Source organism: Alosa alosa, chromosome 15 (assembly GCF_017589495.1).
Source record: "Alosa alosa isolate M-15738 ecotype Scorff River chromosome 15, AALO_Geno_1.1, whole genome shotgun sequence".
Lineage (NCBI taxonomy): Eukaryota > Metazoa > Chordata > Actinopteri > Clupeiformes > Clupeidae > Alosa > Alosa alosa.
The window spans coordinates 5,124,452-5,145,154 of record NC_063203.1 but is presented as its reverse complement, the minus strand read 5'-3'; the positions used below and the strand labels follow the sequence as shown (position 1 = coordinate 5,145,154).

At 39.1% G+C, this 20,703-nt stretch overlaps 1 protein-coding gene and 1 long non-coding RNA gene across 2 annotated transcripts in view; one reads left to right on the top strand and one right to left on the bottom strand.

Annotated features, from left to right (window-relative positions):
• Positions 1–11,317, top strand: part of b3gnt2l (UDP-GlcNAc:betaGal beta-1,3-N-acetylglucosaminyltransferase 2, like) — a 35,452-nt gene extending 24,135 nt beyond the window's left edge. The window contains 2 exon segments of the mRNA XM_048265442.1: positions 9,445–10,731; positions 10,733–11,317. Of these exon segments, the coding sequence (XP_048121399.1) occupies positions 9,679–10,731; positions 10,733–10,948 (1,269 nt within the window). The 5' untranslated portion in view covers positions 9,445–9,678 and the 3' untranslated portion in view covers positions 10,949–11,317.
• On the bottom strand, positions 442–2,420 carry LOC125308834. The gene is made up of 3 exons (XR_007195990.1): positions 2,352–2,420; positions 725–770; positions 442–515 (listed from the first exon to the last, which is right to left on the bottom strand). It is a non-coding gene; the product is annotated as an uncharacterized LOC125308834 (long non-coding RNA).
• Positions 11,318–20,703: the final 9,386 nt, after the last annotated feature.

The following is a 20,703-nucleotide window of genomic DNA, read 5'->3' as shown; positions in this document are numbered from 1 at the left end:
AAATCTGCATAGTATACCATTAATATAAAATTAATAACACTTGGTTAGATTTTATTTTTTGCAGTGCAAGGCAATCACCTCAAGTAGCAGTATAGTCAGGGCCGGTTCTAGCCTACTACATTTGGGTGGGCTGGTAGAAATTTTGGGTGGGCAATCATAGCAAAGCGGTCAAATTGGATAAAAATTGACTTAAACACAAAACACAAACACAACAGGGAGAGGCAGTACGGTATTTCATGTATTTATAATAAGTATTTCAAATACAAAATAGTATGTAATTTTTATTTTATTTTGTTGAAGAAAATGGCTTCGTATTTTGTATCAAAATACTTTATAGGTGTGTTTTGCCAAATATATCCTTGATAAAACCAATGTCAAGTTGCAGTTTTTCCATGCAGTTTTGCCAACTTGAAAAAGGATTGACTCTTCAATCTTTTACTTTTTCTTTTAATGTCAGCAGCTTATTTCCAGGGTTTTGCAGTTTAGCAGCGATTTGTTTCCACAAGGTGAAAAACCTTTAAATAGAAACAGAAAACAAAGAAAATAGATATAAGCTAATGCAGTAGGCTACAATACACATCACCAGTAGTAGACAAATACACTCACAATGCACAGATCATAAAATCTAGAATATAGAAAAATATAGAAAAATATACATCTGATATTAAAATACACAGGGCAATTCACCAATGTATATTGCACAAGCCCATCAGCAGTAGCCTACCTTTACCCGATAATCCAGCAATTTCACCCATCATGCTCTCACCATGCTTTATAAAAACAAAAATGCAATTTAGTCATTAACAAAAATAAACCATTTAAATTAACACCGTAGTGCGTTCACTAGACAAATATTCACATTAGCGGATAGCAGTTGCAAACACATTGATTTGACCAAACTATTCTGGTAGCATGAGCAGCAATATGAAACAGGCAAGGTTCAGTCTCTTACCGACTGCCCTTCCAGTCTTAGTAGAAAGTCAGTACTGCACAATATTCCACGGATTGTCCGCACTTACTTTTGGTGATGTGATGATATCAAATAATGAATGCAGCCTCTGACTGTGTTGACTTAGTAATTAGTATTGTTGTGAGCAGAATATTGAGATTCAGAAAGATGATCCAGAAAGATGAGTAATGTGTAGGTTGCTCACACACACACCAACCTCAAGTTTATTGAGAACTTAAAAGGAGAAATCCTGACGATTTTTACATGGATCTTGATCGCTAGACGTCGCCAAGTGCTGTCAATAGGAAAAAAACGACCAAAATCGTATCTACCAAACTGGACTGCAGCTAATGGCCAGTACTCCCAGTCAGCTACAATGCTAGGTCTGGGGGCATCATCTAAACATGCTTTTTTGACTCTTAGATAAAAGCTGTTGCTCTCAAACACTGTCCTTAATCAACAGAGTCAGTGTACTGATGAAGGAATAGATTAGATAGATAATGGAAGGTTTGCAAAGTGATATCATGCTCCTTTTAAAGAGCATTTTAGTTTTTTTTTGATACAGTATAAGTGTAAGTATAAGTATATACTCTTTTGATCCTGTGAGGGAAATTTGGTCTCTGCATTTATTTAATGATTGATGGCAGAGTTGCAACGGTTGGCTTGAATTCCCTGCTACTTGAAAACAAATAAGATGGATGTTGCTGTTGGCGAACAGTCTGACACGAGTTAAGCTTTTATTAAGTTGGCAAACGTTTGAACTAGCCAACTAGCTCCACTGGTGGGAAACGCATGGGACTCATTGCGCTGCCGCTGTCCTATTGCGTGCAGAGGTAATTTGAAAGACAACTTATTATCCCGCCCCTCGGACTGAGCACTGCGAACGGTGAGTGCCCAGACCCTACATTTTAATGTGGGTCTGGCTCGTCAGGCTAGGCCATGGCTGCACCAATGATACATGGTGTGGCTATGTATTTTGTAGATTTTTTTTTTATACACTTAAAATTAGGGTGTTTGATATTTTATTTTAAAATACATTTTGATGTATTTCAGCCCATCTCTGCCAACAGCTAGAGTAGCCAGGCAGCTTCAGCGCTACACTCTGGGAGCATATTTAAAACCATGCCCCCATAGCATAGCACTGTATAGCTAGCTACCTGGCAGACAGTCAGTATAATTACCCAACCCAGTTTTGAACCCAGGTTCAAGGTAGGAGCAAAGTTCTAATCAGAGCCAGTAAGTGCTCTGTCCATCCACTACACAACACTTTTCTCTCTCCCTCTCCCAAACAAAAATGATGTAGGCATTTCAATAAAACAGCCTTTCAAGGTTGACTAATGATCAATAACACAAAAACATCCAAATGGACAGCATTTACACTATCTTGTAAGGCTATACTTACATTGTAATGTTATCCAATCTGCATGTGGTACCACGTGATATAATTTGGGATGGGGATTCAGTTCACAGTGTTTTCACAACATAAGACAAGATTTTCCAGGACAGTACCCTACACCATTTCTGTCATCAATCTGTCATTTCCTGGAAAGATCACCGGTCACCAGTCAAGTCACCGGTTTTTCAGGTTTTTCCAGTTAACCGCGAGTTTCTGTTTGTCTAGAAACCTGACAGAATATCACACACATCAAAGTTGCTGGTGGTTTCTTGGATGTTGCAACATGCAGTCGGTAGAGTCTGTGTCCTACATATACATTCTAAAACGTGCTGATTATATGTGACAACTGTTTTCAGAACCAGTTTCTGAAAATCCCCTTCATACAATTTATGGTTTTACTGCCATATAATTCTTTGGTTATCCAGCTAACTGTGCTTTATATTGAAATGGAACATTCTGTATATGTTGGGGCAATTAAAATGGCAACAAATATTTAAAAGGGGACTGAACAATTCTGGTCACTCATACCGACCGTGAGCCTTTTGAGGAATCTTCATAACTGATGCTGCTTATATTCTGCTCCAACTATATGGAACTAGCCATTGCCACAGGTGCACAGCAAAGTCCTTTAGTGTGACTGTTCTACAACATTCCTATATCATTTTACAGGATTATATGATTGATAAAAAGAAATGCAGACTGCATATAAAAATACTATTTAATAATGATAATAATAACAGTAGTATAGCCTAACATGTTAATGTATTAACCTTCAATACATAGCCTAATGTGTTAATGTATTAACCTTCAATATATAATCTGAAATCTGAATAGAAAAGCATCAAGTGTTTAAGACATTTTCTTACAGCAGAAGATGATCAGGAATCTGTCAGCAGGGGGAGGCAGAGATGCACCTATAGCACATAATCAAGAAAACCATGTCTATACTATATACCATACATGCTTACCAACACATTAGCAGACTTAAAGATCCTTTAAGTGCTAAATACATAATTCAGATAGTGTTTCTCTGTATCTCAGACCAGTGAGGGAGGGGTGGGTAGTAGTAGAAGAGGAGGTCATTGTGATCTGTCACTTTTGTGAATAATGATTTCACTGCTTCTATGAGCAACTGGCCCAAGAGTCAGAGGCGTTGTCTGAGTAGCTTTCAGAGGATCAAGAGCTGACATCCTGTCACAATTCTTGAAACAGCGAAAAAATACTATAGTGAATAAAGAAACAGGAAATGACTAATGTAGGGCCGTTCCAGCGTTATGGATGTGACAATTGGACTCATTTTGGTAAACAAAATGCCTTAGAGTGGGGGCAAAATTAGTATCAGTGAATTAATTTGCATAACTTTTAATGCAACCTCTGTCCTCTGAATACTGAAAAATCCTCAAATTTCATATAATCAATTTCATCCTAAGAATACAAGGCATTTTATCAGCTTTTTCTACAAAGGTTTTCTACAAACTCTGTGAATTTTAAAAGAAACTGCCGAAACTATGATATATGTACCATGAAGGAGACTTGAATGAACACAAAAAGTGTGTTTTTGAAACTATGCGTCATTTTCGTAATGCATTATGTGACGGTTTCACGTTATGGATGTGACGTGTCTGAACCAGTCCTCGACAAACTACATAAAACACATAATTAAGTAGTGAATTTTGATATGAAACAATTGAAATGGTAATTTCTAAAAAAAAACTAGCGATGAAAATATTGCTTCCTCAGTGCCCACTAAGATCCACAGGAAGAATCAGGACAACAAGTCATTTAAAATATAAAAAAAAAAAATATTTTTTTCTTTTACCGTCATCAATTTTGGTCAGTGATTCCCGGGTTACTGAAACACCAGGGAACATGAAACTTGGTGGCCACTCCCCTAAATAACTAGCCCTACCTGAACCGTTGCACCCAAGATGACAAAATATTTATGGTATGTTAGTCTCAAGAGCCCGCATGAACCTAACCCATATCCACTCATTTGTGATTAGCACACATAAAGTTATGGAGTGAGAATTGTCTCAAAATGATTTAAATATATATAAAAGGATATATATACATATACATACATTTATAAATATCCAAATACAAAATACAAATATAAAAATGTGACATACAAATAAATAAACAAATTTATACAGTCTATGAAATTAAAAACGGCACTACACATCAAAACCGATAATAAATCGTTCTGGCTAGTTGTTATTACTTACCTATCCATTTAATCCAGTGTCTTCCATGTCGTTAATCCTGCTAGTCATAGACCACTTGACTGAACTGAACTAGGGAAAACAGCGTCGGAAAGATTCAGTTGCTATCAGTTGATAACAGACATGTTGTACAACACTGCCATCTGCTGGTTGTTCAGTGGAGGGTGTCTTTGCATTCAAATCTGGTGGTGTTTATTTGTGGATCTTGGTGTGCAGTAGGAATGTCTCAAAATTATGTCATCGACATAAAAGCAAAAAGGAGATTCACAAATGCAGATTCCACATACAAAGTCAAGCAAATCTCGAAAATATATTTACAAAGACACGTTTATTTATGTAAATTTGTTTATTTATTTGTATGTCACATTTTTATATTTGTATTTTGTATTTGGATATTTATACATGTATGTATATGTATATATATCCTTTTATATATATTTAAATCATTTTGAGACAATTCTCACTCCATATTAAGTACATGCACACGCATGTGCACACATGCACACACACGCACATGCGCACACACACACACACACGCACGCACAGTTGCACACATACAGACAGGCAAGCACACACACACACACACGCACGCACAGTCGCACACATACAGACAGGCAAGCACACACACACATAAACACATACAGATAGGCAAGCACACACACACACAAACACCCACCCACATGAATGCAGACACATAAACACACACACACAGGCACGCATATGCATGTGGGCATGCAAACACATACGCACACACACACACACACATAAACACACAAATACAGGCACGCATATGCACATGCACACACACAGACACACACACACACACACACACACACACACACTTTTATAAACAAAAGCAAACTCACATATGCACACACTCATTTACATGCACATGAGTTGCAGGAGTAGGAGATGGAGACAAATTGACAAGCGTGATTTATTTTTGCGAAGAGAATATGCAGGACTGAGAGGCGGTCATATTTTGTACCGCTATGCGGTACATCTAGTTCAATGCTGGCCTTACTCATGTTACTCTGTGGGTATTAGCAAAGATCCTTGATTACTAGCAAGATACGTTAGACCGGCACATCCGGGAACTTGACTCGTGACAAACGTTCCCGCCCCTTTCGGGGGGAAAACAAACAACCCCTCTCATTAACTCCAACGCAAATTAGGGTCAATAAACGTGAATTGCGTACAGAAATCGCGAGGAGTAAATAATAACAAAAAATACCACAAATCAATATGACCACTCAATACATAACCACTTTGCGGTCGTTGACCGTGAAAGATACCTACAAAAGCTTAATTCAATTAATATAAAAACATGTCCCTTCAGTCTCCTCGAAAACGGTGGTGCAACAACCCCACTCAGTGACCAGAAGTGTCATATGGTCTTCTCTTCTTATGGCTTGTAGCCATCATTTTCTTCTGTCAGGATTTTTTTGAGGACATGGCAGGCAAAAAGAAACTTCGGGGGAGGGTTCTTAGCTGTGTGGTTGGTACATGTCTACCGGTTCACTCTGGCTTGTTCTGAGGGAATGTTTTCCCCTCAAAAGGGGCATGGCGCAAACAACCTGCTCTGTGTGACGCGGGTCCGGTTGTAAGTATAGAGCAACGTAATTCGTTACTATGGGAGCAAAACGGGACAGTTTCGGTCTGCATAAGTGGGAGTGTCACCTTACGTCACTAAATAAACTTTCTCTCAGATAAACCTAATTGTGTTCACAGTATTATTGTCTATAATCATGTATGATACCAATGAATCATTCTTTAGGACATGATATGAATAATTTAATTAGTCATGTGAACCGAGCTAGCTAGCTAGCTAACGCTAGCTTAAAATGCTATACAAGTGGATGGGAGTAGCTATGGCAATACAGCTATGCGCTAACAAGTGACTAGTAGTTGAAGGACTTCGCTTAAACTTAATATACTGTTGCAAATTCACTTGAGTATAAACTATCCACTTTAACTAATGTAAGTAATGTTATTCAACTAGTTGTCATTTCAAAGAAATTACACTTCTCCGTTTAAAATTTTACCTTAGCTAAGAGGATAGCTATCGTAACTCCCCCTATTTCCACCGGTCCCGTATTTCCACCGTCTTGCGTGTATGTGTCACTTAATATCCATTTCTATACAAACCAAGACAGCGGACTCCTATAGAAACGCAACCACGCACAACATAGGTGTATCTAAATTAGCTATGTAGAATTTTGCTACCAAAAATGACATTTTACCGTGACTCGAGGAGCTGTAAACAGTGTTGTAAGGCTGCGTGTACACAACCGCTTGGAGCTCCAGTGGAATTTTAATTTCACGACGAGAATTCTCGGTCTAACCGTCCATGTGCCGTAGAAACGGTGTAAATAGGCGACCCATCAGGCCAGCACTATAACTCCGAGCGTGGTAAACAAAATCGGATATTTCAGGCAGTAAATGCTCCAGTTAGGAACCAAACCAGATTTTGTTCAAATCTACACAACTATGGCTACTGAAAAATGTAAGGTTAATTTAGTAAATGTTATTTTGAAGTGTTAAAAAACATCGTTGTTTTAGAATTTCTGAACAAAAGTGGTGATAATTGGGGGTGTTACGATAGCATGCTAACAACCGGACACTAACTGGCAGCAGCATGGTCTGATATTAAGTTATTTTATCACAAATCCGAACGCTAAAAAATTACACTTTTAGGCTTGAAATTATCCCAAACACTTACAGATTATGACACAAATTTCCAAAAAACCCTCAACAAATCCAGAAAGACATAATGACCAATTTATTGGTAAAACTCCACAAGTCTCCATTGACATTAGTGCAGCGAGGGTTTACTCTGGTCTGCATAAAGGGGGATTTTCCCCCCTCCCCCTTGCAATAATCGAACGCGGAAATTGTCGAACGTTTGCGCCTCTCGCTCCGCTTTAACCCTCTCTGGAATTAGCTACAGAGGACCTGACACTTCAAATGCTGTCATATCGCGTCACATTTAAAATTAAACTGTGTTAAGCAGACGTGAACGGCAGGCTGAACAGATCTGCAACAGAAGGAGGTTGCTATGATAGATAGATAGATAGATAGATAGATACTTTATTGATCCCCAGGGGAAATTCAAGGTCTCAGCAGCAGCATACATACAACACAAACACATTCTTTAACAGCAGAAAGAGTAAAGTATATAATATAAAAACACAACTAAGCAGTAAGGACAGTAGAAGATAAAGAATATAGGCCTACTAAATATACTAAAATACAAATTATACTAACACTTAATACAATATATAAAAATATACTAAAATACAAATGACAAAAATACAAATTATACTAACACTTAATCTAAACCAATTCTAAAAACAGTATCCACATAGTGGTGATTAATAAATCAGAGGCGCTTGCAATGACTGATGTTAACTCCAGCTGCAAAGTCAGCCATCTTCATCAGCTAACACGATAATCCAGTTACTGTACAACATTAGTATCACAGTTACAGGAAGATAATCGCTCAGATTTTCGTTATTAGGCCACTTGAAAATAGGCTATGGCTAGGCTAATCACTGGAGGTATTTTATTATTATGTTTGTTTTGCTAATGGTTAGGCAAGGCCTCCCTGTGGTTTTGATCAACCTAATAATCTTTGAAATGTCAGTTGTAAACACTAAGTTGAAATGCGTTGAAACTGACATGCCACCATAACAGACGTTTTTATCGGCTTTGAGGTATAATAAAGTCCCCAGTCTTGTAAATTCACATTATGTAACATCCATAATGTCACATCCATAACGCACCATTAAAGGTTTTAAAAGTAAGAAAGGGGCACAATTTGGTCATCACACTTTACATTGATATAAATCAGCTTTGCACAGACACTATGGACATTGTCGCATCAACACTGTATGTGTAGCATAAACTTTTCCTATAAAACGTTATGGATGTGACATGGCCATGGAACTTGCTGACTTACAAATGTAAGGAGTTGTGCTCTTAAAGGCAAGCCGAGCATAGACATTGCTCTACCATTCCCTTGTCTATCTGGAATTTGTCAAATGACACAATTTGTTTGAACATTGGGTCCATTTATCCACTTTTGAAATATGTATAATATTACCATGTAAAAAAAGTTGTTTCTGTATGGTTGCACACCATATTTATGATGTAAAAAGAGTGTCATTCTCCATCAAATTCAATCAGATCAGTTACAAACAATAACATATAGACCTAAATGAAGATTTTAACAACAGTTCTATTTGCGTATGCACAACTTTTTTTTCCATGGTAAGGATGACCTTTGCATGGAATTGCCCTGTAACTATGTGTCACATACTGTGTGGGTTGTATCGTAGGTGAACCTCTAAACAGCTGTTAGGTGTTGTTGGCTGGTCTGGGTCAAGCCATTACTGGTACAGGTAATGGCCCATTAGTCTTGAATGTCTTTTAACATGTTAGGATAGTGAGCATTTCACAAAGCAGACCTTTCCCAACATAATACACATGGGTCTCCCAGATATTTGTGTATACCCTCCCAACCAATAAGAATAGAATGAAAATGTTCTTCTGTTTTGAAAACAGTGTTTGCTCCTTGTAAACAGACTTTGGACTTATTCCACACACTTCCACAGGGATTATAATCTTGACAGAAGTAGTGCAATTTCCTTAACATCTAAAGGGTATGAGCCCTCAGCTGGCACTAGGGAGTGACACGGGTGCTCTTGCTCCAGCCTCTGAGTTTGCATTCAGTTTTACATGAAACCAGTGACACCAGAGCATGCACTGGTATTTGTTTAGAACAACATTTTGAGAAGAAAAACAATGTTACTTTGGTGAAGCTAACAGCAACAAACTTTGAGAACTATTGTGTATTTTCTTTTTTTCTCTAACAGATGGATCTGACAGCCTGCAGAATCAAGAAGGATATCAATGACAAATGACCAGCCACTTTTTCATAACACTGCATATCAAGATTCGTTGTGTGTAATACTCTGGACTTTGTCTTGGAACTCTGGACTGGAGAGCTCCTTCATCTTACTTTTACAGCTTTGTGTCTTGAACATATACAGTTTAACACTGCAGTGGACACTGAATCACCCTGACATCTGTATTTGAAAGTCTACAAAATGAAAGGTCGTAGCAGAGCATTTGCTGCTACACTAGTGATTTGTTCATGTCTTATATTTATCTACTCAAACTTGAACCAGGAGGTGCCTGTTCCTCCCTGTGTCTTACCAAATACTCCTGTGAGGTTTGTCTCTGGTCACCCAAGTGGCACACCTGTTATAGTAGATGGAAAAATAAACAGAAGTCAACTTCCTCATGTGAGGATATCCACAGTCCACCTTTCCCCTGCATTTAGAAATGATATTCCAATGAGTAGTGCATTCTGGAACAGAAAGTTTTACTCTGGTCTCAAAAAGTTGGATAAGGCAGGAAATCTCTTACAACCTGAGATCAGCAGCAACGGTACACCACAGAGTACAGAATACCTGCAAACAAACATAGCAGATTTCAATAAATACCCATCCATCCATCAGGATTTTTTGCGCAGCATGCATTTTCGCAGTCCTGATATTCTCATCAATCAGCCCAACAAGTGCACCTCTAATGGCAAACCTGACAATGTGACTCTTCTCTTTGCCATTAAGTCTAGTGCACAGAATTTTGCACAACGACAAACTATTAGGCAGACTTGGGGGCAAGAAGGATTTTATGAAGATGGTCTGCTGGTACGAACAGTTTTTATCTTGGGCAACTCTTCCTCGGACGATCCGGATCTCGGAAAGCTCTTGTCCATCGAAGCGCAGGAGTTTGGTGATTTGCTTGTCTGGGACTTTAAGGATACATTTTTCAACCTCACTCTAAAGGAACATGTATTTTACAAATGGTCCATCCTACACTGTCCTCAGGTCTCCTTTATTTTCAAGGGTGATGATGACATTTTTGTTAATACAAAAGCGCTTCTTAAATACCTTAAGTCACTGCAGCCAGGCAATATGTCAAAACTGTATCTTGGCCAAATAATAATGCAAGCCTCCCCCCTGCGTGACCCTAAGATAAAATACTATGTCCCACACTCCTTCTATGATGGACCCTATCCACCCTATGCTGGTGGTGGTGGCTTTGTCTTCTCTGGGGCTCTGCTAGAGTCCCTCTACAGTATGACCTGGTACATCCCCTTTTTTTCCCATCGATGATGTCTACACAGGGATGTGTTTCCAAGCTCTTGGTATAGCTCCAGAGAAACATAATGGGTTCAGGACCTTTGACATCATGGAGAAGGATCGGGAGGATCCATGTGTGCACAAAGATCTGCTTGTGGTGCATCGGAAAAGTCCACAGCAAACTCTACGGTTGTGGCGGAAATTAGAGAGCCCTCTCCTCACTTGCTAAAGCAAATCCCTATCCTAAACATATCATGGGAACTTTACTAAAATGGTGTAGAATTCTTTCAGAATTTATGTTTTTTTATTATTATTATTATTATTATTATTAAAAAGGCCACATCCTTTTTTGTGGATATTTGGATATTAAAAAAACTAAATGTAATGATTATAGGTCAAATCATTCTTTTCATATGGACTACAGTACAATCCAGGCCAAGCTGTAGAGCCGGAGCTGATTTTGACTGTTAATGTGTGAGATGTTTTTATCAAGCAGAATTAAACGTTTGCTATGGATCAGAGTTTTACCAAAGTCCTTTTAGGCAAGTCCCTCCACTCCGCGTCCATATTGCAATGCTTTTTGGGCACTCATCGGGCATCCTACTCGGCAGAAATGCGCGTGTGCAAGGCTTCACGACACCAATCTTGCTCCAGCAGCGAGTTCACAACACATGATTGGCACGATGTCTTCACAACACACCATATGATTGGCTCAATGTATTCACATCACACCACATGATTGGCTCAATGTATTCACATGTCGACGTTTTGCCAAGGAAGGGGTGGGATATGTGTAGACAACGGCCATATTGGCGTTACAAACTAGCCCCATGCATTTCTATGGAGGATTTTTTGAGTGTTGTGTCTCCTCATTAGAAAGTCTCTGGTTTTACAGTGTTGGCCAGACATTTTCCGTATGGCACCACCTGGTGCATTCAGGGAGCAATGTAAGCACAAGTATCTAGATGATTTTCTGAATGTGTGTTTGGAAATTCTCATGATCTCTTGGATTTTATTTTGTATAGATTCTTTATTTTGAGTGCTTTTTGTCTTTCTGTTTGTTGCATGATTTATGGCACTTCCACCAATCCTTACCTGTGTTATTTATACTTTGGCCCAATCTCGATGCATGTCCACACCCACAGGCTCAGAGACTTTGATGTGCCTCCCCATTGAGTCCTTGAGGTTTGGGCTGTCCCACTGTCAAATCGTCAAGTGGATGAAGGCACTCTTGCTTTTGCGCCCTTATTGCCCATGTGAGCTGAAGCATAATGCTACGGTGATAGTGCTGGTTCAGTAGCTATGTTTTTACAGGAAAGATTGAGCATTTTAAATTTCATTCGGACATCTACAAGAGGCCAATGAAGAGTGACTAGAGGAGTGACTTGGGTCTTCTTCATTCTAATGGCCACATTTGGAACCTATAATGGTCTCACTCTCACTACACCAGTTGGCCCATTAACATTGCAACATGTAATAACATTGCATTTTAATAGTCTGGTTTAGAAATAACAGACCAGAAATCCAGAAGGAGTTGTTGTCTATTTGAAATTGAAATTGAGTGACAGGAAGTGAGTGGGAGAGGGAGATGTAGTGGGATCGGGAAATGACCGCAGGTCGGATTCGAACCTGTGTCCCCATGGGCACTTGGACCTACATGGTATGGGCACTGTAGCCTGTTGCGCCCAAACAGGTTACAGTGACCTAAATGGGGCTTCAGTCATTGAAGTAGGCCCAGGAGATGTCACAGAGACACTGATCATTGCTTGTCATTTAAATAAGACTCTGGGGTTCAGGGCTTGAGGTCCTTAGGGGTGACAACAGGTTCAGCTCAGTTGTGTAACTTCTCTCCACCACTTTGTGGCTTGAGGAAGACCAATATGGCCACAGTGCGTATGCCCATGAGTTTGTAAACTGTTTTAATCATTTAATTTATATGAAAAGCTTTCGTAATATGTAAGAGTGCCTTTGTTTCTCTTTTTTCAATAAATAATATAATCTCGAGGGAGTAATCTCTTTACCTGTATTCCATGCTGTTCTATATGATGTTTCTGTGCTGATGCACCTTGCAGTTTTTAGGGCCCAAGAGTTTGCTTTACTTTACATCAAATTAACATCAGACTGTTGATCCAGCCACTTATCATGTAATGCTCTCATAAGAGTCTTTTTGCCATGATTTGAGTTACACTGGCAAAGGTGTGCAAGACAGGTATACTATGATTTCATTAAACAAAAGTGACAAACAACAGACTAATTATAAAGAAATGCAAGTGTTTCAATTTTAAAAAGTCAGCGGGTGGTGTTGGAAAAGGAGAAATGAAGTGTGGAAAACAAATAACTTAATTACCCAGTAGAGGATTCTAATTAGTATTCCATACCAGAGCACAAACATATTTTTGACTTTGTTTTAACTTCTAGTTAAATATATTTCATTTTGGGGTCTTTGTTTTCATTCCCGGACTATAATTGGAGCCCTGCTGTCTGGATTGAAAATGACTGTAACGTGTATAATCGATCCAATTCAATTATAAATCACAATTTTGTTTTGTTTTTATGGCCAGTTTAGAAGAAGCCCAATGAATGATCTAGTTCAATTGAAGATACAACACAACTGATTTGTTCTTGTGATAGCAGCTGTACCCAAGCATGAAGCAGCTGTTGAATATGGCCAGCTAGTCAGTTCTTCACTTTTAAAAATGCACTCTAAATATTATTAATATAGTATTGATCCCATTTACTTCAACATTTGTAACACTGTAATATGATCTAAAGCCATGCTCAGCTGCAGTGTCATTGTGTGGTTAGGTTGTTAAATGCTGTGATGCTTCAAAGATTCTATAAAGGTCTGCAATTCTGGCAAAAAAGTTGTCAATATTTTTTATCAAATAGAGAAAAATCAGAGCTTTGGTTCAGATGGTGGAAGACTTTTGACAAGAAATCAGTTACACAAGGAGACCGAGAGAGTCTAATACTATTTACATTTTTAGTGAATTATGCTAAACTAGGCTAATGGTGTCAGACTGGGTTATTGCATGCACAGAGAAGAGAAGGGTATCCTCTTCTGTAAGTGCATGTTGTGTTGTAAGTGCATGTTGTGTGTGATGTCTGTATGCTACTGAGACCCTTGAATTTCCCCTTGGGGATCAATAAAGTATCTATCTATCTATCTTCTTTAACTCTGGGGTAGTCAAATAAGCTACAGTTCCTAGATGGACTGTGTTTTATTTATGGGTCTACTTTGGTAATTATCCTGCTATTTCCTGTTTCCCAACTCCATCTCAGTATATGCGCGCACACAAACACTCTGCACACCACACACTCACACACACACACACAGACGCACAAACACACACAGACGCACACAAACACTCTGCACACCACACACACACACACACACACACACACAGGGATTGAAAACAGAATGATTTTCATTTCGGTTGGTTCTGAGCAAAAACATATTTTTTCTGTTCCTGTTCCAGTGTTCCAATAGCCTGGAGATTCCAGACCCAAATCCGAAAGATTAAGGGTCTGGCCATGAATAATGTAATGGCCCAACTCGAGAGGCGGCACCATGCATTTGAAAATCTCACTGCACGCAAATTGGATAACACCATACTGTACCAGAGAGATTTTGAGTGCTTCAATCATAAGTTGCATGATCCTCCCCTGCCCAAAAGAAAATTTTCAAAGACCGCCCAGCAGTTTTTTCAAAAAAGACATGACCGTTTCCGGCCAATTGTCGATACCTTCCGCCCACGCTTTTAAGCGCTATGAAAACACACCGACTTTTAGGCTGCCGTTCTGAAATCAACCTCTGCTTTCTGATCTTACACATCACACTTCACCAAAATGGTGGCCATTTCAGTAGATTTACTCACTAACATTGTTGTGGAAACACAATAAGCATGGAAACTAAATGCACACTTCCTGCAACTGCATTAGCCTACTTGAAATAAGTTACTCCTCTAGTAAGTATTCACATAAAATAAAACAATAAAACATTGAGACCATTCAACAAATTCAACACATGAACTTGTTGCTATGGACTCATCTCTAGGCTTCCTCAGTCATTGTAAAGTTGCCGAAGCTGAATATTATCCAAAACTCAATTTCTCAGACGAGCGTCAATTTGGGAGCTTGCTACACTCCTTCCTTCTCAAATGACTTGAAAAGGCCGTTTGCACAATTTCACAAATAATCACAGGGACCGAAAAATACCTAACATGCCAACTTTTTCCGGGTTTATCCTTTTAACTTTTCCCCGCTGTGTTGCCGTTTTAATATTTTCCTGTAGAATATCCCATATTACTGTAATACTCTCATAATAGTCCTGCATTCTGGCCTGTCTCTGTGTTGTCCTGTTGTTACCCCTTGCCCTTCCAGTGAAACAGATGTATTCAAATCATCGTTTTGCTTGCTTGAATGCAAACTCAGATTGATGTTAACCTAGGCCTGGTTGGCGTGAGAGCACGATTCATTGGCGCTTGCAGTGTTCGGCCGTAGGCTATGTCTACGTGCGCACCTGCCAGGCTACTCAGCTACAAGTAGACAAAGAATTCCCCCTGTATATTCACTCCAAGTTGGCCTACCATAACTTACCAACTCTACATTTTTGTTGGCAGGAGAGAGAATGACAGCGATTAACAAATTGCACTTGTTGCTGGTTACCAATAAATAGGGCCTATATATTTTTTTGCAAACAACAAAAACAGAAAGGATGGAGACAGCAAAGCTAGAGATGGGCAGGAACAAGGTCAATTGGTAGAAATGCTTATCAAAACGTTAGGATGTGAGGATGAATGAAGCACAAGTATGCTTTATGTTAAGCATGCACACTGTTTAAAGTTAGGCTACACGGTAAACTACAAGTAAACCAAAGTTAAATTTAGCTTTCTTTTTTAGGGCTGGATAAAGTTGACCAAATGGATATAGGCTGTTAGGCGTGAATAAAGTAGGCTACTTTGTTGCTCCAACCCATAGACAGTAAAAGATATGGACAGATGAAGTGCTCTAAAACTTCCTGGTAGATGGCTGCGTTGACCCTGGACCTCAGAAAACACAGTGGACCAACACCAGCAGATGACAAGGCACCCCAAACCATCACTAACTGTGGAAACTTTACTTCAAGCAATGTGGATTCTGTGCCTCTCCTCTCTTCCTCCAGACTCTGGGACCTTGATTTCCAAAGGAAATGCCAAATTTACTTTCATCAGAGAACATAACTGGACCACTCAGCAGCAGTCCAGTCCTTTTTGTCTTTAGCCCAGGCGAGACGCTTCTGACACTGTCTCTTGTTCAAGAGTGGCTTGACACAAGAAATGCGACAGCTGAAACCCATGTCTTGCATACGTCTGTGTGTGGTGGTTCTTGAAGCACTGACTCCAGCTGCAGTCCACTCTTTGTGAATCTCCCCCACATTTTTGAATGGGTTTTGTTTCACAATCCTCTCCAGGGTGCGGTTATCCCTATTGCTTGTACACTTTTTTCTACCACATCTTTTCCTTCCCTTCGCCTCTCTATTAATGTTTTTGGACACAGAGCTCTGTGAACAGCCAGCCTCTTTAGCATTGACCTTTTGTGTCTTGCCCTCCTTGTGTAAGGTGTCAGTGGTTGTCTTTTGGACAACTGTCAAATCAGCAGTCTTCCCCATGATTGTGTAGCCTACAGAACTAGACTGAGAGACCATTTAAAGGCCTTTACAGTACAGGTGTTTTGAGTTAATTATCTGATTAGAGTGTGGCACCAGGTGTCTTCAATATTGAACCTTTTCACAATATTCTAATTTTCTGAGATACTGAATTTGGGATTTTCAGTAGTTGTCAGTTATAATCATCAAAGTTAAAATAAATAAACATGTGAAATATATCAGTCTGTGTGGAATGAATGTATACATTATACAAGTTTTACTTTTTGAAAGGAATTACGGAAATAAATCAACTTTTTCATGATATTCTAATTATATGACCAGCACCCATATATTCATTTATTCCCCTGCTTGGTTGAATTTCCCATTGTTCTGCGTTCTTTAGAACGTGTATTAATGGTGTGTTATTTGCACACCTGTGAAGTAGGTCCAATTATTTGGCTGTATCACACTTGTATATTAATTCACCGAACTCATTGTGAAGTGAAAATGAACTGTCCCGTTGGAGCCCCATTTAGGTCGTCCTCACCCACCTACTTATTGGCACCTGAACTGTGGGATTTCCAGAGTCCTGAGTGCAGCCTCAAACCTAGCTTGGATGTAGATAAGTTGGCGTTTAGTGTATTGGCTGTGCAGTAGGCCTATGTATGTGTGTTAGGTAAACCCCCCTCCTGATGCCTTAAAGGTGCCATGTGTAATGTCCGCCAAAAAATCAATTCATTCCATAAAAGATGGGGGCAGTATACCTCCAGAAAGTGAAATGGTCTACCCTAGAGTAACAACCGACAAACATGTATTGCAGTTTGGCTGGCGGTTATGTTGCCCGCATACCGCCTCCCATGGCCGAAACTGGTATTATTTTTTGGATATTTTTACCTCAATTCTTACACATGGCACCTTTAAAGGAAAAGTCTGGCCATTTTTCACATAGATCTCTGTTTCTCGAAGTCACTGTGTATTGTTGGTACGAGAAAAAGCTCGAGTTGCTGCAGCCAACAGCTAGTGCAACCAGGCAGCTAGTGCTACACTCTGGGGGAGGGCATGATGTCTTGCCCACCCAAACAAAGTCAAGAGCTAGAACAGCCAGGTAGCTACAGTGCTATACTATGGGGGCAATGGGCATGATTTTAAAGATGCCCCCAGAGTGTAGCACTGTAGCTACCTGGGTGCTCTAGCTGTTGGCAGAGATGGGCAAAAATACATCAACATGTATTTCAAAATAATATATCAAATACAATTTCAAAGGAGAAATTCTGCGATTTTTCACAGATCTCCATTTCTCGAGGTCACGAGTACTATCGATACGGAAAAAAAAATGAAAACACTCTGCTACACTCTGGGGGCATGTCCGTGAGCCTGCATGTTCATACCCCCAGAGGGTAGCAGTGTAGCTGCCTGGCTTCTTTAGCTGTTGGCTGTAGCAACTCAAGCTAGGTAAAACCGATTGTTTCCAGGGTTTTTTTCATACCTACAGTACTCGTGAACTCAAGAAATGGATATCTAAGTGAAAAATTGCCAGAATTATCAAAAGTATCAAAATAAACTGCAAAATACATTAGCCACACCATGCATCAAAATAAAATACAGTATTTTTTGTATTTTGAAAGTACTAAAAATGTTCTTTAAAGGTAGCATGATATCACCTCCATATCTGTCTATTTAAAGCAACACCAAAAACACCTTTACATAATGTTTCCAAAATTGTTTCAGTGGTTCATCAACTATGGAATGATGAGACATAAGAAACTACAAATTTGACTTGCTTCTGATGTCGCAATACATCATACTTTCATTAAATCGTGCAACATACTCTGCCGTGTCTGTGGACATATTATTTGCAAAGCCGGTGCTAGATAACCAAATTGCATGCGTTTGACAGAGGAAAAGTGCTTTAGTGTTGCTTTAATCTATTCCTTCATCAGTACACTGACTATGTTAATTAAGTGGACAATGTTTGAGAGCAACAGCTTTTCTCTGCCTATGCCATAACCAACTATGCTGACCTGCTTGTTACATCTCATAGCCTAAATACTGTATCAGAGATGCACTCAAAAGTCACAACTGAACTTGTCAAGCGGTACAAAGTGGAGACAAGTCTCTGACATCGTCAATGCATGCCCAGATTGGATTATTAAAGTTCTCAAAAAACTGATCATTAAAGTTCTCTAGAAACTTGATGTTGGTAGAGAGGTAGTGTATTGTGTGTGTGAGCAACCTACAAGTTACTCATCTTGCACTGGATCATCTTCCTGAATCTTAATATTCTGATCACAACAAGTCTGGGCAAATAACTAAGCCAGCATCAGTCTGAGGCTACATTCATTGTTTTACACTTTAATGACACATCACCAAAAGTAGGCTATTGGTTTTACCAAAATTATTTGCCCGTATTTTTAAACTACAAAAATACACCTATAAAAGTGCCTGAAAAGGTATTTGCAAAACAGCAGTAGTGTTAAGGTGTAGTGTGCTACTTCTTCAAACTCAGGATATAACATGGGATTTAAGATCAGTAACAGAAACAGAAATCTTTCATCCATGTATCCCATTAGCATGTGACTAATATGACTGCACATGGTGCGGCACTCATACCAAAAAGGATTGGCTAAATTCGTTCTTGCTTATAACTCATGTAGGGGCAGCCATGGCCTACTGGTTAGCGCTTCGGACTTGTAACCGGAGGGTTGCCGGTTCGAACCCCGACCAGTAGGCACGGCTGAAGTGCCCTTGAGCAAGTTCACTGCTCCCCGAGTGCCGCTGTAGCAGGCAGCTCACTGCGTCGGGATTAGTGTGTGCTTCACCTCACTGTGTGCTGAGTGTGTTTCACTAAATCGCATATTGGGATAAATGCAGAGACCAAATTTCCCTCACGGGATCAACAAACAGCTTACCATGTGTCAGAAAAAGATATAGAAAGACACTAAAGAAGGAAACAACACAACATGGCCTACCTCTACGTTTGACCTCTATTAATCCACGGTGTGAATCTGGTGCAAAAAAAAATATATATTTTTGTTTGTAAACATATCTTACTTGGAGGTAGAGGTATTGATTCCCTACCCTGACAAGGAGAGCCTCTATGTACAGACCCATTAGGGGCTCTTCCTGTGCTCAAGTCAGCATTTCCTCGCAAGCACTATGCACTCAAATGGTGGTTGCAGAAGCCATTATCTCATTTTCCAGAACACCTCCTGTTATCAAATGCAGAAAATCTTTAGTTCCAGTCATCACTGTCATACACAGGAATATTATGCAGGAATGTTATTTATAAAACATCAATAACTTCAAACTTGTCCCATTGTTTGACTGTTGTTGTATGCAAGCATGCACAGGCATTTATGTGTAGACCTGATCCATGAGCATTCATGTTTGGTGAATATATGATATTCTAAAATAAAAATATATAAAATATACTAAAATAATATTAAAAGTGTATTTACACACAAGCAGTGTATTCATGTTTATAAAATGTATATGCATTTAAATGCATTTAAAATGCATTTAATGCATTTTATTGCCAGTAAATAACACATCTAATGTAGGCTACTAAGCCTACTTTATGCTGACAGGGAAAAAAATTGTGATCGTATGTCTCTACTGAGATCTAACGTAGGTACACAGTAAGGAAAAAGACTGACACAGTAATATTAAGAGGGTATGTATGTTCACAGTTTGAGTGTTTTATCAATCCTTTTATTAGTTCTATTAATCTTCATCAAATAAACTAAAATGGGATGGGATAATAGTTAAATAAGTAGGCAACTGAATGCATTAATTAACTTATTATTAAGAGAATTAATCTACTTTGATTAATTTTAAGAGTTTGGTTGAAAAAAAAAGGGCATCATTTAATATATTGCCAAGCAAATGCAATTTTCTTTTGGGGCAGTTGCCATAGCTCTAGACCTGTAAAACTGAGCTTGGATTTGTGTTTGCATTAAGTATGATCAAGTATAATATATTGGGGTTTTTTTTCGTATCACCTCATACACTTCCTGGATATACTACAGCAATTACAAATATTTGTCATGAGCCAACACATACTGTTTATACCAAGTGTTGAGAGAGGACGTGATTCGCTTTGAATATGTATACTACTATGGGAAACCCAAGAACTTTCATAGAATGTGTCTCATTCATAGATAGGTTTAGAAGTTGTCTTGGAACAAAAGCATGGGTTTCGACATTCTGTTACTGTAACAGTAGTCTAATTAGCATTCTAATGAAGGGAAGGAGGACCTGTAACTCAATGTGAACACAGTGTGTCGCTCCTCCCCTCCACTGCTGGTACCACATGCTCACATTCTGGAGAAATTTGTAGCACGACGTTTGCAGCTCTT